Source organism: Oculina patagonica, chromosome 11 (genome assembly GCF_052425735.1).
Source record: "Oculina patagonica isolate OP01 chromosome 11, crgOcupat, whole genome shotgun sequence".
NCBI lineage: Eukaryota > Metazoa > Cnidaria > Anthozoa > Scleractinia > Oculinidae > Oculina > Oculina patagonica.
This window is the reverse complement of record NC_135768.1, coordinates 1,641,677-1,661,026: the sequence shown is the minus strand read 5'-3', so window position 1 is coordinate 1,661,026 and position 19,350 is coordinate 1,641,677. Positions and strand designations below refer to the sequence as shown.

Below are 19,350 nucleotides of genomic sequence, written 5' to 3'. Positions count from 1 at the left end.
AGCCAGCCGGAAGTTATTGTTTGTTTGCATAGTCGCTACAAGCAAAACTTCTTTTCATTTTCTGTGTTTTTAAAGTCGGCCTTTTTTTCTTCTCATTCAGCCGCATGGCAGGCGTCCGTCTGATTAAAAGGATATTTATCGGGAGGTGGGTTTAAATGCGGTAAATATTGAAGGAGCTACTATTAAAATACTGCATGGACGTGAAAAACTTTAAAGTCTGCGAATAAACTCCTACTGTGTGACATGACTTCATATAGCGTTGTTTGCTTTCCAGTATTGTGCAAAGCACTCTTTAAAGTGAAAAGGGTAAATTCTATTGTCACGAGCGGTGACCCAGAAATCAAATATTTATGACACATCACCTTTTAATTAAACGCTGTTCATAAAGCGAAATAGATTATTTGACGAGCGAGTCAAGGGAGTCATGAGATTATGTAATGTACGTGATGTCAAAAAACCGTCTTGATCATTTAAGGAGGCGCCGGGATTTCTTCATTGATTTGATCCAAACTAGATTAGGATATTTTAAAGCAAAGGCGTTTGACTTTGACATCCAAGTTTCTTTTCAGAATTCGAGTCGAGTTAATTACCATCGGAAACTTGAATGTCTAATTCAAAGCTTTAAACTTTCCGATAACATTAAAGTTTAATTAAACAGCGCCGTTTCTCTCGCCCACAAAACCCCCCAAAAAAACGTAAAAAAAAAAACGCAAAACAATAACATACATTAAGCGAAAACCTAAAGCTAATATCCGAAAATGAGTTCGAAAGGGTGATATATCCGGACGGGTCTCACAACAAACAAATAATTGATTTGCAATTGACTTGGGGTGCAGTGCAGTAGGCCAACTTTACTGCGACATTATCCTAATGGAAGGAACACACGCACTATAGGTGAACTTTGTGTAATTTCGCGGCAGCAAAGATGAACGGCTCGATTTATCACCATATGGGCAACCCTGCTCCGACTGTAAACAGTACAGCTACACAAGAAATACCAGTTTTTCTTACTCAGAAAATTGTTCAACAGATTTTCTACGGGGTAATATTTGTGCTCAGCATGGCGGGAAACGTCGCAATGTTAGCGGTTTTATGCAAGGGCTGTCGACTTCCTTCGTACAAAAATATTTTACTAGTCAACATGATCGTGGCCGAATCTGCGGTTGCTATGACTTCCATACCGTTTGACTTTGCCATGATGTTTTTGGATAATGGATGGGTGTTCGGCTCGATCATGTGTCATGTTTTATGGCCAATGCAGACTGCGCCGTTTGGAGCGCTTGTGTTAACATTAACCGCTATGAGTGTACAACGCTACCGAGGAATCGTGCATCGAATGCGGAGCAGGAAAGCCGGCAGAGAGTCATCTTACGCAACTGTAGCGTTCATCTGGGTGTTTTCGCTGATAATAGTCGTACCATATGGTGTGTTTCTGCGGATAGTGGATGGACAATGCTCAGAAACATGGGGAATAATCGGAGGTCAAGTATACACGCTTGGATTGTTTGCGTTTCACTACGCCATTCCTCTAACAATCATAACCTTTTGTTACGCGCGCATTGCCATCCGCATTCGCCGCGGACAGCACGAGGGGCAGAACATTATTTCAGGAACACGCCAAGCGCTTCTGAAGCGTTCTAAGCGCCACGTTCGCGCCGTGCGCATGGTCGTGCTGTTTGTGGTCGTGTTTGCAGTTTGCATGCTACCACATCAAGTCGTATGGCTATGGATCACATTTGGCAAAGATGTTCAATATTCTGACAACTTACTGACTTTCGCATACATGTTTACTTTTACCAGTAGCTTTGCAAATCCTCTTCTTTACTTTACACACAACCCCGCCTTAAGGGCAAGACTGAAAGCTCTGCTTTCATGCCGCTCTGGGCCCGAGGGTCGCTTTAGAAACACCAGTGTATTAGCGAGCGATGAAACTTCGGCAGATTCAAGAGTTTAATTGAGCTTTGAGGCGAATTGTTAAAAATAACAGCAATTATATTAATCTACCTTCAAGCTGCGTTTTATAAGCAAAGCTGCCGAAGAAAATTTTATAGCCTAAGGGGGATATTCATAGTCGATAACTAAAGTTTATTCTGATAAAACAAAATTGCCCATATCGTTTAAAAATGTAACAGAAAATAAATTTTATTGACGTTGCTTGAACCCAATAAAATGCTATGTAAACGATTCGAAAATCATAATGTACTGAAAGCTCACGCAATGCATACATAAATAAATGCTTTCTAATTTTCTAATTTTTACATTGAAAATGAAAACAATTTCTCTAGAACTTTCTCCAAACGAAGCCAGATAACACTAAAAGGCTTGGAAATCCCTAATTTACAGGTAAAAGCGATTCGTGGTAATATTGATTGGTATCAAAACAATTTTCTTGTTTTACGGAATCATAATTCTAAACATCTTAATTAGTGCCTCAAATGGTTTTACTGAGTGAAGGAGAACTCCACGCTATAAATTTTCGCGCATACAAATTACTGTGACTAATTGAAGCCATCTATTTAGTTTCATTCATTTCATTAACTCTTTGGCCATTAGCTTAAAATATTAATTTTCCATACAAACATAGTACATTTTGGTTTTAAGGTTAATTTGGCGAATACGCACACACGCGTAAAGACATTATTCGGTCTCCTCATTGATGAATCTTTTTATTCTCAACACTTACTTGCTTGTCATTGTATTGATGTTCTAAGGAGAATTTCAATGTTCATCTTTCTCGGGACACACTGTTTTCGTTTGATTGCATGTGTGCAATCAACGCATTTTCCCTGGCTTCTTTTGTTAACGTCTTGACACCAGAATGTTCTTCATATATTCTGCTCATACCTCTGTAGGCATTAATTAACACTTTTCAGTTTGTCAATTCATACATGAATTTGTCTCAAATTTTGCTGTATTTTGCGCCCAAAAATGTATCCTAGCGCATAATAACAACCAACAAAAACGTACACAATACGAAATTTTATACCGCAAAATCTAGTTTAGGTCTTCACTCTTGCTTTGGAATAAATTGAAGGCACGAAGCTTGCATCTTTTGAATGCAAAGAGATATCTAAACCAAAGGGGGATCTCCCGCGTCGCAGAAATGATCCTCTACTATATATTAGCCTGCATAACAGGCGGTTTATTTTGCCGGTCGCGCGATATCAGCAACTTTTAAGCAACTGCCACCGCTCTCCCTCCCCCTCCAAAACAAAATAAACAAGCTAATCAAAACAAACCAGGGCTTCCAGAAGAAAGTGAGGAAAAATTACTGTCACCAACGCTTTTGGGTTTCGAAAACAGATACCTTTAAATTTAAAGCTTAATTCTCAAATACCATACCCTTTCTTTTCATTCCCAAAATGTGTGCTTTCGTTATTTTCTACCGTCCTATTCTTGTACTAGACTCGGACTGTAGACTCGGCAAAGCTGCAACCTGACGGTTCATTTAGTCTCCAACCGTACATAATTATTTTTCATCTTGCATTTATTATTAAAATAGTCATCTGCTTTTACATTGTCCTGAATACCAGTCGTGAAAATGCATTTTTTCGGATTAATCTTTATTTTTCCGACTTCTTACTTTTTTTAATACACTGTATTTTAGTCGGTATTCTTTGATCAACTGATTAACATATTAATTTATCGAAAATTTAGTTTAGTCTGGCTAAACTTATAGATACGATAAATTGATAGCCAGTGTGCCATATTTTAAGGGTAGCAAATCATCAGAGAAAAGGTCGGAATATTCAAGAGATATTTCCTGTTGAAAAACGTCAAATTTACAAATGTTTGCAGGGCTGGGAAATGCATGTGTGGTTTCGAGAAAACCTGACTCGTCCCCAGTCCACAGCCAACTGCCACTAGAAAAAAAAAAAAAAAAAAAAAAAAAAAAAAAAAATCAAACCACGACCTTTTTTTAAATAGATAATTATTAATGAGTTTAAGCCAAACATTAAGAAAACGAGACTGATTAATGTTATCATTGTAAAACCAAGTTTTAATTTATTAAAAGATGAGATAAGATAGAAATATACAATATTTCGGCTCTATTTTAGAGTCATGATCATATTATACTTAATTTTACGAGTTGCAGCTTATATAACAAGGTCAAACTGATATAAGGTAGCAAATGAAACGATTTAATTACGTAACAAAACCATCACCTTAAAGGAGCCATACTGCGCCCTTTGAAGGGGCCTTGTCGCGGACTCAAACAGATTTTTGAACAGCCAAAGTTTGTATTTGTGATGCAGGAGACCTAAAAATAATGGTCCATCTTTTTGACTTTTTTGCTGAAACTGTTTACAAGCAAAAAGTAGGAGAATAGCGTTTACATGGGCTAAAAAAATCTGAACCGGAAGGGATCGCATTCTTGTTAACTCTCAAGGGACTGTTTTAATTTTTTATTTAATTGCTATATTAGAGCACTGAAACTGTTAACGAGTGGCTTCGGCTGCGGAAGGCTCGGATAGCAATTAGGATTGCAACTTGAAAAATTAACCGAGGCTCAACTTTTCTAGCCTGCGAATACAGCCGCCTCTCATTCGCTCCCGCTACGAAGAACGAAACGGGCGGGCCTTTTTTAATTAAATTGCTATATTAGAGCGAATGAGAGACGGCTGTATTCGCAGGTTACAACTTTTCAAGTTGTTTCCGCTCGTCTAAAAGAAATCAATATTTCTAGCCGTATAGCCCTTAATTTCTACCCGCAAATTAGTTATATCCTCCTTTAGATGTTTAAAGATAATGTTTTCATGGGTTAAGTTGCCTTCCACTAATTTCAGGACAGTTTAGACCAAAAATCTGCAAAATCCCCGTGACGTTACTCCGTTAAACCGTTGGATGTATATTTTGCGTCCAAATAAAAAGCACAAGACGAAGATAACATACCGTTTAATATATTTATTAAAAGACTTCGTATACAGTATATACAGCGTATCCAAAACTAAGTGTTACTGTGGAACCTCGATATAACGTTGTGCCAAGTGACAGATAACCAAGTTTCATTATATCGGGGTTCTTTTCCAAATATTTTACTACTGGGGCGAAGAATACCGTTTGCTGTTATAGGAGTTCGTTAAATCGAGGTTTTACTATACAGTTATTTTATACCTCAAGTCGAAAATAACATTCAGACCCCAGGTAACAGGAAGACAAACAAAACAGATTCTGAAATATATTCCACTACTCTTCAACGGAAATGCAATACTATGGAATCAATGTGGATTGCTTGCGGTTTGTGTGATTAAAAGCCACTTAGCTTGTGCTTGAAAACAATCTAAAACCCTTCTGTGTGACCATTGAATCAAAGGTATTGAGCTAGCTTATTATCACAAGGTGTTTCTAACTTTTAAGTCTGTGGATGAAACCCTAGTGTGTGACCATTCAAATGAAAGCCATTGAGAACTACTTTCATGTGGTACCGCCTATTACGCTGTACAAGGTGGTTCTTTCACCTTGAACTTCCTTGGCTAAAACACTTTAACGAAACATAGATTATCAGAGCACAGCTGCCAGTAATGTAAATCAAAGCTTCGTTTTGTATGTAAATTGCATGTATTTTCAGAACCTTTTTCGTTTCCAGGGTGTTTCCTTGTTGTGAGCTGTAATATCAAGTACTAGCTCTATTTTAAAGCATCAAAATATTTTTTTAACTAAAAGTCCCTTCTGTTAACTCTCCTCATTTCAAGCTTTCGCGCTTTCTTTCGGCTTCCGTCAACAAGCCATGTTCTCGCTGCTGGTTTATAGAAGTACACCATATAGAGTACAAGAAACAAACTATCAGTTTTTTTTTATCTTAGAAATACAAAATTAAACCTTTTCAAACAAGCAATTCGATAAAATCAGTAAAAGTTGCTGAGTAATTGACGACTAAATCTCGTATCTGTTCTTCTGTTATTCCCGTCGAAGATTTTCCAACCTAAAAGACAAAACATCGTTGAAATTTAAATGAGTCCATGTTAGTTACCAACCCTTCCCGTTGGATTAAAATGTAAAGGGCTATGCACGTTGTGGTGAATGAGGATTTCTTGCCATAAAAATGATACATACATTTATGATTCAATTTAAATTTTTGCATAAAAAATGTTTTAAAACCAAAAAGCAAAAGACATTGGGAGAAACATGTGAATGAAAAAATGGATGAAAAAAGTGGTTTTACTTGCACATAATTCAAAAGAAATCTTGGTGACATATAGAGGATATTACGTGGTTGCGCGGAGATATGAAATTTATCTTCGAGTGTTCAAATCGATATGCGAACGAGTGGGATATTGATTTGAACACGAGAAGATAAACTTCATATCTCCAAGCAACCATGTAATATTCTGTTTATTATATAAACCTACTAATTACGATGTTTTTGACGATTTTCTGAAGATTTCCGACCGTTTTCCGAAGATTTTCAAAATGTTGTCCGAAGTTCGTACGAATGTTTCCGAACATTTTCCGAACTTTCCCGAAAATTTCCGAAGATTGCCGAGGAAGATCCGAGGATGTTTCGACTTAGTATCGATTTTCTTTGGCTCATTAAGCATTGGAACAGGGCAAACTTGCCAGAAAATGTTCCGAAATCGATATCTTCACATGTGAAAATAACATGTTATTTTCACGTGTGAAGATATGTTTTTTCGTGCGAAAGATTTCCTGGTATTTCACGGATGTTTATATAATAAATTACATTTACTAACCTGGCCTGGAGGTCGGCATCAGCATCAGCCACAGCCTGCTTAGGAGCTTCTTTAGTACCAACAGCTCCAGCCGTGGTCGGAAGGCCTGTGAGCTGCAAAAAATAACAATACAAAAAAGTCACTTACATTTCTTTTAATTACAGTAATGTTAGTTCTGAGACAATATCCCAGGCTATCCTTGAAAAAATATTGAATGGATTTACTTTCCATATTCCGACGATACGATGTCATCGCTTTCGTAAAACACAGCGTGTGAGCTTTACTCAGTGAAATTTTCAAAAATAATACGACTTTTTTAATTTTCACAAACATCGACGGTACATCCGTCATCGTCAGTGTGACGGTTATGAAAGTTTACAGTGATTAAAAACGTGCCTGTTACAAATCATACGTTACATTGCGTTGGAAAGCAATACGCTAGATAAATTTCGAAGTTAACGGAATTAAAAAGAAGCGCGCGCGCGTGCAGTTATAAGGAAAGCGTCAAATTGATGTGTTTGACCTGTTGATTAAGGTCCGGCTTTTCTCACTTGATGTACATAGACTCCTTAAGCTTAACTTGGTACTTGGTAGGTGCAGAGTCTAAGATCTTGAAGCAGTCTAAGTTACAAGACGTGCGGCATGACTCTGAAGCCTGCAAATGCTTATAAACGTGAGAAGATCTGTCCGATGACAAGTGCTCGTGCACGCGCGTGGAGAAATGTCAGTGAGATTTTCACTCGTCAATTACGTCATCACCGTCCTCCATCGGGATTTTGAGCACGCTTACGTATACTGAATTTGAATTTGCCCTCTGGCCCTCTCTAATTAAGTCCCTCTCTCCATGTCTTTTAAAGAAATAAATTTAAGCCCCCAAGCTTTTACAGTATTTCGAGAAACTAACTATGAGAACATACAACATACCTCATCAGTGAGAGTAAGACCGAGCTCATCAAATACTTGTTGTACTACCTGTTCACTGTGAGAAGAAATAGACAAATTAAGTTTTGTCTTGTGCATCAAAGCAAACTTCTTCAAACTCGTCTTCAGCTTTTTCAAAGAATTACAATCCACCCAATGAATCTAATTATTTACTCTGCTATTGGTCCAATGGGATGTGCACTGTCTATAAAGCGGGGTTTCACTGTCGTTACAGCCATAACTGATTGATGCAATTTCCAGGTCCTCAACAACTGATCACTAAGCACTGGTAGAAGGTAAGTGCTCAACACAGCTTTGAATGTATAGCAAATAAAAAATGGCACCAAAAAGTCCTTTTGTATGACCAACCTTTCTTCGTCATCTTCCTCATCACCAATGACATCATCAATAGCGTCATTCATCATCTCCTCCTTCATATCCATGATTTCAGACTAAAAAAACAATTCATTAGACAAGTGAAAAGTTGTAATGGTTTATTATACTGAACATTCACTTAACAATAAATATATGAGTCCTGACTCTCCCATACCCCCAACCTTCCACCCCCAGATTTACCAGATTTGTTATGATATAGGTTCAACTAATAGGAGAGCATAATTTTTCAATTTTTCAAGCAAATTTTTTCAAATTTTTCAAACCAGTTTGATTTTTAATTCCCTTTGTTTCAGATTATGACAAAGAATATATTAAAGACAATGAAAAATCAAAATCAAACTGGTTTTAAAAATTTTAAACCAAAGATAAATGAAACCACAACATAATTATACAGTATATCAGTCTAGCAATTGTGGTTCATCATTAAATTAAAGGCTGGAATTATATTCACACCTGTTTCTCAAACTCCATCATGATCTTTTGAATTTGTGGAAGTTTAAGCTGTTTGTTCATGTTGGACATTGCCTGGAAGGATAGAAACAGAAGGAACTGTTAAATGCGGATCATATGACTCATTCTGAATTGAAAACTTGCAACAATCCTTGTGAATGAACACCCAGCATAGGACCTTTCCATATTAACTTACGAACCTCCTCACAGAACATTGTACTTTTAATAGAAACAGGAAACAAATAAGTTTACAAGAAAAATTCAAATCAAAATGTTTTTAAATCACAGTGGCTTTCTCACAATGTACCAGTTGCTTATCAGAGAATTTAAGTCGTTTCTTGTCAGCTAATTCCCAGACGGTTTTTTTATGCTGCTTATAAGACCTCAAGATGTTACAGTTGGGGAGAAAAGTACCAGTTGATGACAAAATCCCACCTTCAAGAAGGGACTGAGCCTGCAGTGTTCATCCCAGAAGTTGCTAAGCTACATGATGTATTTGTTCGCCCAAAACTGGCACTAGTTCCCCGGACTGATAAGCTCCTCCAGTTACAAGCACACCCAAAACCCCTCATGAAGTCCTATACGTTCAGGGCTTATAACCAGCATTTTATGGGATATTCCTTCGGAGTGTTCTTGATACAGAAAACTACTAAGTATTTTATACCTTTGCTACTCCCTTCATTGCTTGAGCCATGGCATTGTTGGACCGTAATGTCTGTGAACAGAAACATATTTTAATGTCATTTATGTTATGTTTAATAAATGAACAGCAGTGTTCTATGCCGTGTTTTGGACTTGATAAAACACAAACTGCGAATTTATTGAACAGCTTAAAAATCTTCTGCTGTTCAACTCATTCTTAAAAGTGACATTTCTTACGTGAGTAAAAAAAAAAAACAGAAAAATAATTGATAAAAATTAGAGTATGTCAGGACAATCCATTTAATCTTTCCTGACATAAGGAATTAAGCATGTGATGATAAAACACAGATGAAATATATTAAAACCACAAGAAAGCTGAAATGCAATAGGTTCTTCCTAATTTGAAACTAGAACTGACAGAAAAACATTAATTAAAAGATTGTTTAGTCAAGCGCCTATACATTTTCATCTACAAGTGCATTTTGTAAACCCGGAAGGATAACAAAATCATGGCTTTTTCACCTTAGGTAAGTCACATTGACTAAAAATGCAAAATTTGAAAGTAAAATTCAAAACAGTAAAGTGAACATTGTTGAGAAGGAAACTTGATGTTTTGTCTGTGATTAAGTTTTTGTAATTTTTTTTCTGCTTAATTAATGCTTTTCTCTCCAAATACCTAATACAGTTTATCACGTCCAATTTAATGCATGAAACTTAATTATTTTATCTGAAATTTTTACTGTTTTTTTTTTTTAAAAATGTGTTATATTTTTTTTCTAGCTAGTATAAGGGTAGAATGTATGTTATAAACACAATTGTTAGTACTAACAGTGATGTCGCATTCAAAGATAAATTTCAATTTTTAAGCTAGAGATGTTACAACTATGCTTCAAAGTGAAATAATTTTAATTTGTGAGTTAAGTTTGCTTTAGCCTGACCACAATTATTAATGGTGTTACATGTACAATGTAACTTGTGAATATATTGTCACATATGACCTTGTTAGGGGAACATTATTTTGCAGTACGGATAAAATAGAATAACATACTAAAAGCAACAATGTAAGCCTGTAATGAAATGCTAAAATTAATATGAATTTGTGACCATAGATGCTGCCAAAAGATCCACCTACCAATTTCCAACATTTATATCTTATTAAATGTTCAACAACATTTTTTCTTCATTTTTTTTAGTTTAAGTGCACATAATGTGGATGCTTTAACATCATCTTACATTGTAGTTTTAAACACCACTGTTATGGTTTAATACAGTTTGCTTCTTTTCAGTCTATAAATCTTTGATATCTCAGAAAATTTCACATAATAATGTAAATTTTATTTCTTATCTTGAATCTTATCATTTACACAGGAAATTAAAAAGGTAAATTTTGACACCAAAAAAACTAATAAACTGTAATTGACTGGTTTTGTATGTGACAAGTTTTTTAATTTGCATGCAAGGAAATAGTAATTTATTATGATTAGCTCTGGCAGTTGTGCTTTTAACTTTGAGCATGATATTTTTGGTAGATGAAATCTAAATTAAATCTTCAATAATATGACATGTATATTGACATTCTATATGACTGAGACACTTGGAAGGATCTGTACCAGCGAGGTTGAATTCACACCTGTGTATATCATATACAGTTTTGACACTTCAGAAAGTTCTTTCGTCGAAGCGATAAAAGAATTAGATAAACTTCGGTAATTTCTTGACATTCTCTGTCTTTGCTATTCTTTGAACGCCGATTTTGGAGTTAAAATATTAAAAATATCTTTGTTTTGTAAATCCATCGCAGCCGGGAGTCTTATTAGGACTGAAGGTTTTCAAAATCTCCTTACACTCTTCTTTAGTAACCTCATGTTCTATACCGTCTCGCTGTTCGTCATTTAGCTGTGGTATATTCAGATCTTCTATAAATTCATTAAATTTATCTTCACTTAGAAAAGTTTTGGATGTGTACAAGTCTTCGTAGAAATATTGGATTCGATTTACAAAAGAATTTTATGATGCTTTCTTCGAAACAGTGGGTGATGACTTAGTAAACAGCTATAACGCAGCTTTTAAGAAAGGTGAATTGTCAATTTCACAGAAGAGAGGTGTAATTACTCTTATACCTAAGGATGATGAATATCTTCTCATTCTTGAAAACTGGAGGCCAATTACACTTTTAAACATGGATTACAAAATAATAGCAAAAGTGATTGCGAAACGCATCGAAACGCTACTCCCTGTTTTAATTCACGAGGATCAAACAGGTTTTGTGAAAGGGAGGTTTATCGGCGAAAACGTCCGCCTGATCAATGACGTGATGAATTATCTGGACAACTGTAACAGCCCTGGTATAATGGTAGCTATAGACTTCAAAAAGGCCTTTGACTCTTTGGAATGGTCATTTATTAAACTCTGCATGGCTAAATTTAATTTTGGAAATAATATAATGCGATGGGTTTCAATGTTTTATGAAGGTATACAAACATCGGTTTTGAACAACGTTTTCATGACAAACTTCTTTAGTGTAAGCAGGGGAGTGAGGCAGGGGTGTCCTCTCTCGCCTTACTTATTCATTCTCTGCGCGGAGATACTAGCACACAAAATACGAAGAACGGAAAACATCAAGGGGATCGAAATCTTTAACACGGAGATTAAGTTAACTCAGTTTGCCGATGATACAACACTACTTTGCGCAGATATCCCTTCTGTAGAGAACGCACTTGCCCTGATACAAAACTTTGGAAAGCTATCAGGACTGTGTCTGAAGGAAAGAAAAACGAAAGCAGTTTGGCTGGGGAATGATAAAAATTGCAAAGCTAAACCCCTTAATTTAAACTGGACAAGCGATGCAATCAGAATTCTTGGAACCTACCACTCATATGATAAGAAAAAAACCTTGAAACAAAACTTTTCGATCAAAGTACAAAAAATACAAACAGTATTTGATATGTGGCGCAGCAGGGATTTGACTATGTTTGGAAAAGCAGTGATTATAAGAGCACTTGGAATCAGTCCAATTGTGTATTCTATGTCCATGTTGGAAGCACCTAAGTCTGAACTTGAAAAAGTAAGTAAGTTGATTTTTAAATTCTTCTGGAAGAATAAACCGGATAGAATAAAACGAGAGGTGTTATATCAAAATATTGATAGAGGTGGGATTAAGTTGCCCAATATTTTTTTGATGAATAAAGCACTGAGGTTAAGTTGGATCAGTCGGCTTTTGGATGGTAGGCCATGTAAGTGGAAGACAATACCACAACACTTCTTAGACAAACTGGGTGGAATTGAATTTATACTGAAATGTAATTATGATGAGAAGAGCTTGGACAAACAAATCCCAGCATTTTACAGAAATATGTTATTGTATTTTAAAGAACTAAAATGCCTCTACGACAAAGAAAATCTAGAAAAATTCGTTCTATTCAACAACAAATTGATTCTTATTGACAAAAAGACCGTGTTTTGGAAATCTTGGTTTAATAATAATATTGTTACTGTCCAAGATCTGTTAAAAGACAATGGCGCGATAATGACTTACAATGACTTTACTAATAGATACAAGAATATTAAATCGAGCTTTCTTCAGTTCTATCAGATGATATCAGCGATTCCAAAACGCCTGTTTCTTTTAGGCAAAAATAATAGCATCGATAAGGAGATTTTCCATAATGGTAAACCAGTAGCTTTAGGACCAAATACCAAAATAGATATATTTAAATTAAAATGTAAGGACTTTTACAGACTATTTATTGAAGGAAGGTACACGCAGCCCACAGGCTTTCGGAAATGGTCCAACTATTTTAATAGTGATGTAACAAAAGAATGTGAAAACTGTCTTAAACATACTCAAGCTATTTGCCAAGATACCAAAGTCCTACAAACAACTTTTAAACTATTACATCGCATTGTTTTTACTAAACGAGAGCTGGCACTCTGTAATATTGCCAAAGACGCAAAATGTATCTATTGTGAACAAGAGGACTCGATAGAACACTGCCTTTTTCAATGCAAATCAGTGCTCGACCTTATTTCCAGTGCACGTAATTGGTTTGAGCAGAAAACAAACGAGTCTCTGGTTATAAATAATTACTCTTTACTCTTTGGAACAGAACATCAAACAGCTGATAACACGAATCAAATAGAAAACCTCTTTATTATATATCTAAGACATTACATAATTCATAATAAAGTGTGGGACAGCCAACTTAGTCTAAAAGAATTCCAAAATAAATTTAATAACTATTGTAGAACCTTGAAGATTAATAACCCTTTCTCAAATTAAATTAATCGTTAGAGATGGAAATGTACTGTACATAGTGTATTTAAAATTGCTTGATAGTGTATTGGAGAATTGTTATACTGTAGTTAGTTTTCTGTTTTTTTTTTCTCTTTTTGTTTGTTGTATATCGTTCTAGTTTTACTTGTGCTGTACTTGTAACATTTTATTTTATTTGAATAAATTTATTACAAAAAAAAAAAATAAAATAATAATATCTTTGTTTACTGCTATAAATTTCGCTGAAATCTCAGCCTCGTCAGGCATGTTCCGCCATCTTGGATTCTAGATGTTTTGGTACTGTTTTGATTCTAGATGTTTTGAGTACCAAAACATCTAGAATCCAAGATGGCGGAACATGCCTGACGAGGCTGAGATTTCAGCGAAATTTATAGCAGTAAACAAACTAAGATATTTTTAATATTTTAACTCCAAAATCGTGCGTTCAAAGAATAGCAAAGACAGAGAATGTCAAGAAATTACCGAAGTTTTGACACTGTCTAAAAATTTAATTTAATTTAATTTAGCCTTCCAAATAGAGAATCAACATTCAGATAACTTATAGGAAAAACAAAATTGAAAAATTTTTGTCAAAGTGTCAGATAAAATTAATCACGACCACAACGTTTCAGGGTTAGCCCTTCATCAGGTGGGTCAACCTGGAGAAGGGCTAAGCCTAAACCTTTGTTGACTAATTTTATCTGACATTTTTTTAAAAAAATTCAATCTTATTATTTTTTACTATAAGTTATTTTTATCTTCAGTTGGCAAATATCCATTCTTGTTCCCAGAGTCACAATCTTCTGGCTGGTCATGATTTGTGAGCATGCGCAGAGCCCAGGGTGGGTACTCAGGATTTCAAGTGACGGGGATGATTGAAGGATTTTTTTGAGTAGGCAAATTTGGCAGTATTTTTTTGTGTGGCTTGATTTAAGTAGCTATATAGGTTTTTTTTGGGTATTAAAAACAATCTGAAGATTCATGGTGAGTGTCTTAACTGCATAGTTCTCCGATTAAAGTACCAACAAACGTGTTATATCATTCCCCCTTTCTGGAAATTTAACGGTCAGAAATTTGACATGGGAATTTATTTATTTTTTTATTTTTTTTTTTTTTTTTGGGGGGGGGGGGGGGGGGGTGAGGGGTAATTTTTGGTCCAGGGACTTTTTTGGGCTTTGTTGGAAGCACTTGGGATTTTTTGGGTCTTGATTTGTGCCCTCATTTGATCATCCCTGTCACTTGAAATCCTGAGTAACCCCCCTGGGGCACAGAGTGCTTGATCTGTATTTTTAGCCATTCAGATTTGTCAAATTTGACAATGTGTCAGTGAATCGCAAACTTCCAGTGACAGTGATGGAGTTGGCCAGAGTTCTTGATCCCTGGCACAGACCTGAGGGATTGTGGCTTTGACTCTAGGGACGAGAATGGGCAAGACAAGAGGACACCAGCATATGAAAATCACCAACAGACACTGTTTATTTCTCAATAAATTATTTGCATGGATCCTTTCACCAGTTTTCATGTCCAGTGAGCCCTTTAATCATATGATAACTTACCTGAACTTTAAGGGATACAGCTTGAATATTTGCACGCATCATAATAAACTTTTTGACATATCGTCTGGTTCTTACAAGGTCTTTGGCCATTATCTTTACAGCATCCTGGAATAAAACGCATTTAGTTTTAATTAATAGATCTCCTTGACTGTTACTTGCCAACTTGGGAAATACTCAGCATTTTACTTAATATTTGAAGATGTCCCATGAAAAATACAACATAAATCTTACATTAAAGTTGAAGCGGTGGGGTGAAAGTAGGGCCGGGGGATACCGAGGAAAGGCTTATTAAACACATTTAATTCCTAGGGAGCAGGGACCCCCATATCAAATGGTTGGGATGCTTGTCATCTCGCTAAGGGTCTCATGATCACTTAGGGTGTTCAGGACAGAACGGCAACATGTTTAGCCATCAAGGTCTCGTTTAGGGTTGCACATATGGAAATAAAAAAACAACGTCATAAAGTGTTGGTGGTCTAGTCAGACTGATTAGGCATGAAAATAATGGTTTCTTCTAGGAGTCAAAAAAGCTTGAGCCTTGAGATTGGTCTCCTTTAGGGATTTAATTCAATTTTTTTCAGATGAGCATCCACGTCCCTCTCACATGGAATTCCCCTACAAATTTATTGCAGATGCAAATTTTAACAAAATAGCTCCTTGTTCCTGGTATCCATAGCAACTCCCCCCCCCCCCACCCCCTGCATTTTGCAAGGCTGCCAGTAAGACCCAGGGACCTGCCAGAGCTCTGTCAGGTATTTTGGCATTAAATCACTGGCTAAAATTCATGCAGTTCCCTATAAAGGGGAGATGTCTTTTAGCTTCTTATACATAGTACTCTCAGATGGGTACTACACAAAAGCATCCACCTACAGTTGTGCTTCAAATATTTCTGAAAGCTCTGATTTTGTCCTGTTTTCAAACAGCTTTATGGTTCCCCAGGGCTGCAAATAACAGTCGGTCATCGAACAATGGCTGATCAAAACTTGCTCATGTCCGACGAAATCCCAAGTGTGGTCAGACATGATGTCCGAACAATTTTTTGATCGTAAATCAATTTATGGCAACAATGAATAAAATTCAACCTTTTGTTTTTGGTGATGTCAAACAACAATTTTGTTTTGTCCGACCAAGATGGTGTCTTAGAGGGACATATGTCCTTTCAAGTGAAAAGAATTATTTGCAGCCCTGTACCCATATATCCTCCTGAGTAGATGATGACACAGTTATATAAACATTGTCCAAAAACACAGTAGGATGACCCTAGCATGTACTCGAACCTCAGCTACTTAATCTGGAGTCCAGTAATTAAAAAATAAATTTAACAATAACATACCATCTGTCCGGCTTTTGCCATTTTCTTGATATCAGCAATAACTTTCTTCTCTTGTTGTTCCATTTTGCTACGTTCTCTGTCAAGATCTCTGAAAAAGGACATTACCTGGATTAACACTTTTTCTCCGACAAAAAAGTAAGTGTTTGTTACAATCTACAGTTGCAAGAACATTAGCATCAGTTGACGGTGAATTCCGGTCTCTGGTACCGTACAAGGCCTGCAGTTTGGTGCTAAGCAACTGATTGTAGTATAATGGCATGATAACTATCGGCGTACTCTTGAGGCCTCACATCATTCTCTGACTGGATTAAAAAAACTTGTCTGCAAACTTAAAACATGCTTAAGGACGTTCCCGCTAATTGTTTATGCGCATCCTTACTGCGCATGTAATTCATGTCGCAACGCCATGCCACGCCATACATCGAGCGCGTGCGCTGAGAAAACTTTCTAAGCACATACAGTATAGGGAAGGTGGCCGTTCTGCTCACTTCGCTTGGAGTTTGCTCTCTTAAATGGTCGGTGACCCTACTTTTTTCTTAACGGATTACTTTTGTTAATTAATATCTACGTTTTGCGAGAAAATGAAAAAAATCTATCGAGTGGAAGTTTGTTTTTATTGTCCGACTGACGTTTGAATTACGCTTTTCGAGTTTTTCGTTTTGCCATACGTATGCCTTATTTTCAGGGTTAAGTCTTACAAAAAGGATATCAACACTAGGAATTATTTAAGCAACAGACGCCCTTGTACAAAATGTGACTAAGATCGTTTGCCTCCGTTCACTTTTCTTCGATATTATTAACTAGAAGCCTTGTAAACACTGCTGAATTACGCGCGTCAATTTTTCAAAATCAAGGTCGTTTTCCACACGCTTAATCTCTGAAACAAAGTCGGTGACCCCAACTTTTTTTTACATTTCTAACACAAGTTACTCATTACCTGGCCGCAGTAAAAATTTTAAAAAAATCTATCAAGTAGAAATTTTTTGCACGAATGTCCTTAACAAAGAAAGATATGCCAGAAATGATGCTTGTTTGCAGACTGCAATGGGGAGCTAATAAGCTTAGACGTTGTTGAATTACCACCGGCAATCGAAAGTCAGATTTTATCTTCTTTAGCATGTATTATCAACTATTTGTCTGTGCTGTCACATTACAAATGCTAAAATAGGGGCTTTTCAACTAATTCGAAAAGCTGACAAAGTGCCAAAAACAGTAAGCATTGCCTTCAGGTTGCTGTCTGTCCCTCAAAAACACTGTGCTTAATAACTTTCCTGTGCAATTTTGAAAATACAGTGTGTGCTCAAGGTTTCTACTGGGAAAGGCTTGCAATAGCCAATCAGGCAATAGCCAATCAGATTGGCTAGTTGCGCAGCTGATGCATTACCTATAGATCTAAACTCACTGTGTTAAACACAAGCAATATTAAATAAAAGTCAACTTTGACTTTCACACCGTAACCTGGGTAGCAGGGTTATAATGTGAGTCTGCTATGGCTTGAGTATGGAAATCAGTAGCTGTACATACAATCCAAGGTGGCAATGGTTACTCACACAAAGATCTCTGATCAATGGGTTTGGACCACCAAAAGAGTGGCACAAGGCGTTTATGTGATCGGAAAATTTTATTATCATTATCAGTGATCGATAGACTGGCCTCTAACTGAAACATGAAAGGTTCTATAGAAACTTTTATAAAACAGACTGTATACTTTAAATTTGGAAATACAATTGCTTTCTGTACGTACATATAATCAGATATAATTATATTGTTTGAAACTCTTTACCAATTGTTGCCTTTGAAAAACCTTAGAGCTGTCGTTCGCTTTTACGGTCGCTTTTGTTTAGTTATGAACGGGAAACCAACGTCATGAGCAACAAAAAAGCATCTACAACGTAGCTACATGTAGCTGCTCGCTGCTACTTACTCTTATTTTTTAGCTAATACATGTAGTGAGCTCTCCTTCGCACGACACGAATTTCACTTCGGAGTACTCATTGGTTTGAGGTTTAAAATGTAAGATTGCAATAGGTTTTAAAAGAAAAGCTTTATGCAAATGTATTTAACGTGAAAAAAATCTGCACAATACTCGGCTTTACTAAATAAATCTCCGGCCTCAATATCAGGTAAAGTAAAATTTAAAACATCGAAAACAAGAATACAAAATTGACACCAACCTCATCGCTCTATTCAACGCTCGCTGGTTCTGTTTAAGCATCTCCTCTGGAGTCTTCTTCTTGCCAAATAAAAATTCCATGATATAGGCTCTTAACTACAGCAGTTTGCGAACAATAATGTTAAATACGAACTCGATCGAGGACGGCTAAAATTTTTAGCTTTTCCTGTTGCTTTCCGTCAATTTCCAAAATAGAAAATGCGGTAATCATTATCGCGGGCTCGGGATAAATCGATACGTCATGACTCGCGTAAGGAAAATGACGTCATAACCCATCGGCAAAAATATTCGCATGTGATTTACCTCCTACGTTTGAATACGTATCTGCTAATCTGATCAAAGCTCGTATTTAAATTTGGTTGATATAAAAAATAGTGTTTGAAAAATTTTGAATTGTTTGAAAATTTTGAGATTTTTGCATTATTTGAAAATTGATTCACGCAACCAAGCATACCGGCCTTTCATTTCACTTTATTAGGCCTTTTAGGTCAGCATGTTTCGTTATTCTATAAAAGGGTAATTTTAATGCCTAGCTAAAGAAACAGTCAAATAAAATTCGGCAAAAGGCCCAGTAGTCAGTAAACCAACAGAAAAAAGTGAACGGCAGACAGCGGCTACTGATCCCGAGAACATTCAAAATCAAGAAGTGGGTCTGATTTGAAAGATCAGAACTATCAAAATATCGCGCTCCCTTTAACTATAGTCCTTTTTAAAGCCTTTGGCTTTTCGAATTCAGACTTTCTGTCTTCTATCTTTTAATTATTTTTCTACTTATTTTCCCATTTTCTTCTTTTCCTTTCTCCCTTTTCTTTGCTCCCCATTCAACTCTCGAAATTTCACGGCATGCATTGTGCACACTACGTCAATGAAAATGGCGGGAATTGGTCAATTGATAATTTAAATTGACCAATCAGCATGCGTTATATTATGCACGG

The 19,350-nt window shown here is 36.3% G+C and overlaps 2 protein-coding genes across 2 annotated transcripts; one reads left to right on the top strand and one right to left on the bottom strand.

The window, feature by feature from the left end:
- Positions 1 to 802: 802 nt before the first annotated feature.
- On the top strand, positions 803 to 2,151 carry LOC144630997 (prolactin-releasing peptide receptor-like). The gene has a single exon (XM_078489356.1). It carries the CDS (start codon positions 926 to 928, stop codon positions 1,952 to 1,954), a length of 1,029 nt encoding a protein of 342 aa, XP_078345482.1. The 5' UTR covers positions 803 to 925; the 3' UTR covers positions 1,955 to 2,151.
- Positions 2,152 to 4,890: 2,739 nt separating this feature from the next.
- On the bottom strand, positions 4,891 to 18,625 carry LOC144631206 (charged multivesicular body protein 2a-like). The gene is made up of 9 exons (XM_078489623.1): positions 18,417 to 18,625; positions 16,243 to 16,330; positions 14,910 to 15,014; positions 9,103 to 9,153; positions 8,442 to 8,513; positions 7,962 to 8,044; positions 7,596 to 7,650; positions 6,693 to 6,784; positions 4,891 to 5,923 (listed from the first exon to the last, which is right to left on the bottom strand). The coding sequence occupies exons 1-9, from the start codon at positions 18,494 to 18,496 to the stop codon at positions 5,899 to 5,901; spliced, it is 651 nt and encodes a 216-aa protein (XP_078345749.1). The 5' UTR covers positions 18,497 to 18,625; the 3' UTR covers positions 4,891 to 5,898.
- Between the last annotated feature and the right edge of the window lie 725 nt (positions 18,626 to 19,350).

What these genes read in the sequence shown, in the direction of transcription:
- LOC144630997 (XM_078489356.1), top strand. Translation starts at nt 926, where the DNA reads ATGAACGGCTCGATTTATCACCATATGGGCAACCCTGCTCCGACTGTA.
- LOC144631206 (XM_078489623.1), bottom strand. Translation starts at nt 18,496, where the DNA reads ATGGAATTTTTATTTGGCAAGAAGAAGACTCCAGAGGAGATGCTTAAA. An exon ending in GAGGAAGATGACGAAGAAAG is followed by an intron (nt 7,651 to 7,961) that starts GTTGGTCATACA and finishes TTCTTCTCACAG; the next exon opens with TGAACAGGTAGTACAACAAG. An exon ending in GATGCCGACCTCCAGGCCAG is followed by an intron (nt 5,924 to 6,692) that starts GTTAGTAAATGT and finishes TTTGTCTTTTAG; the next exon opens with GTTGGAAAATCTTCGACGGG.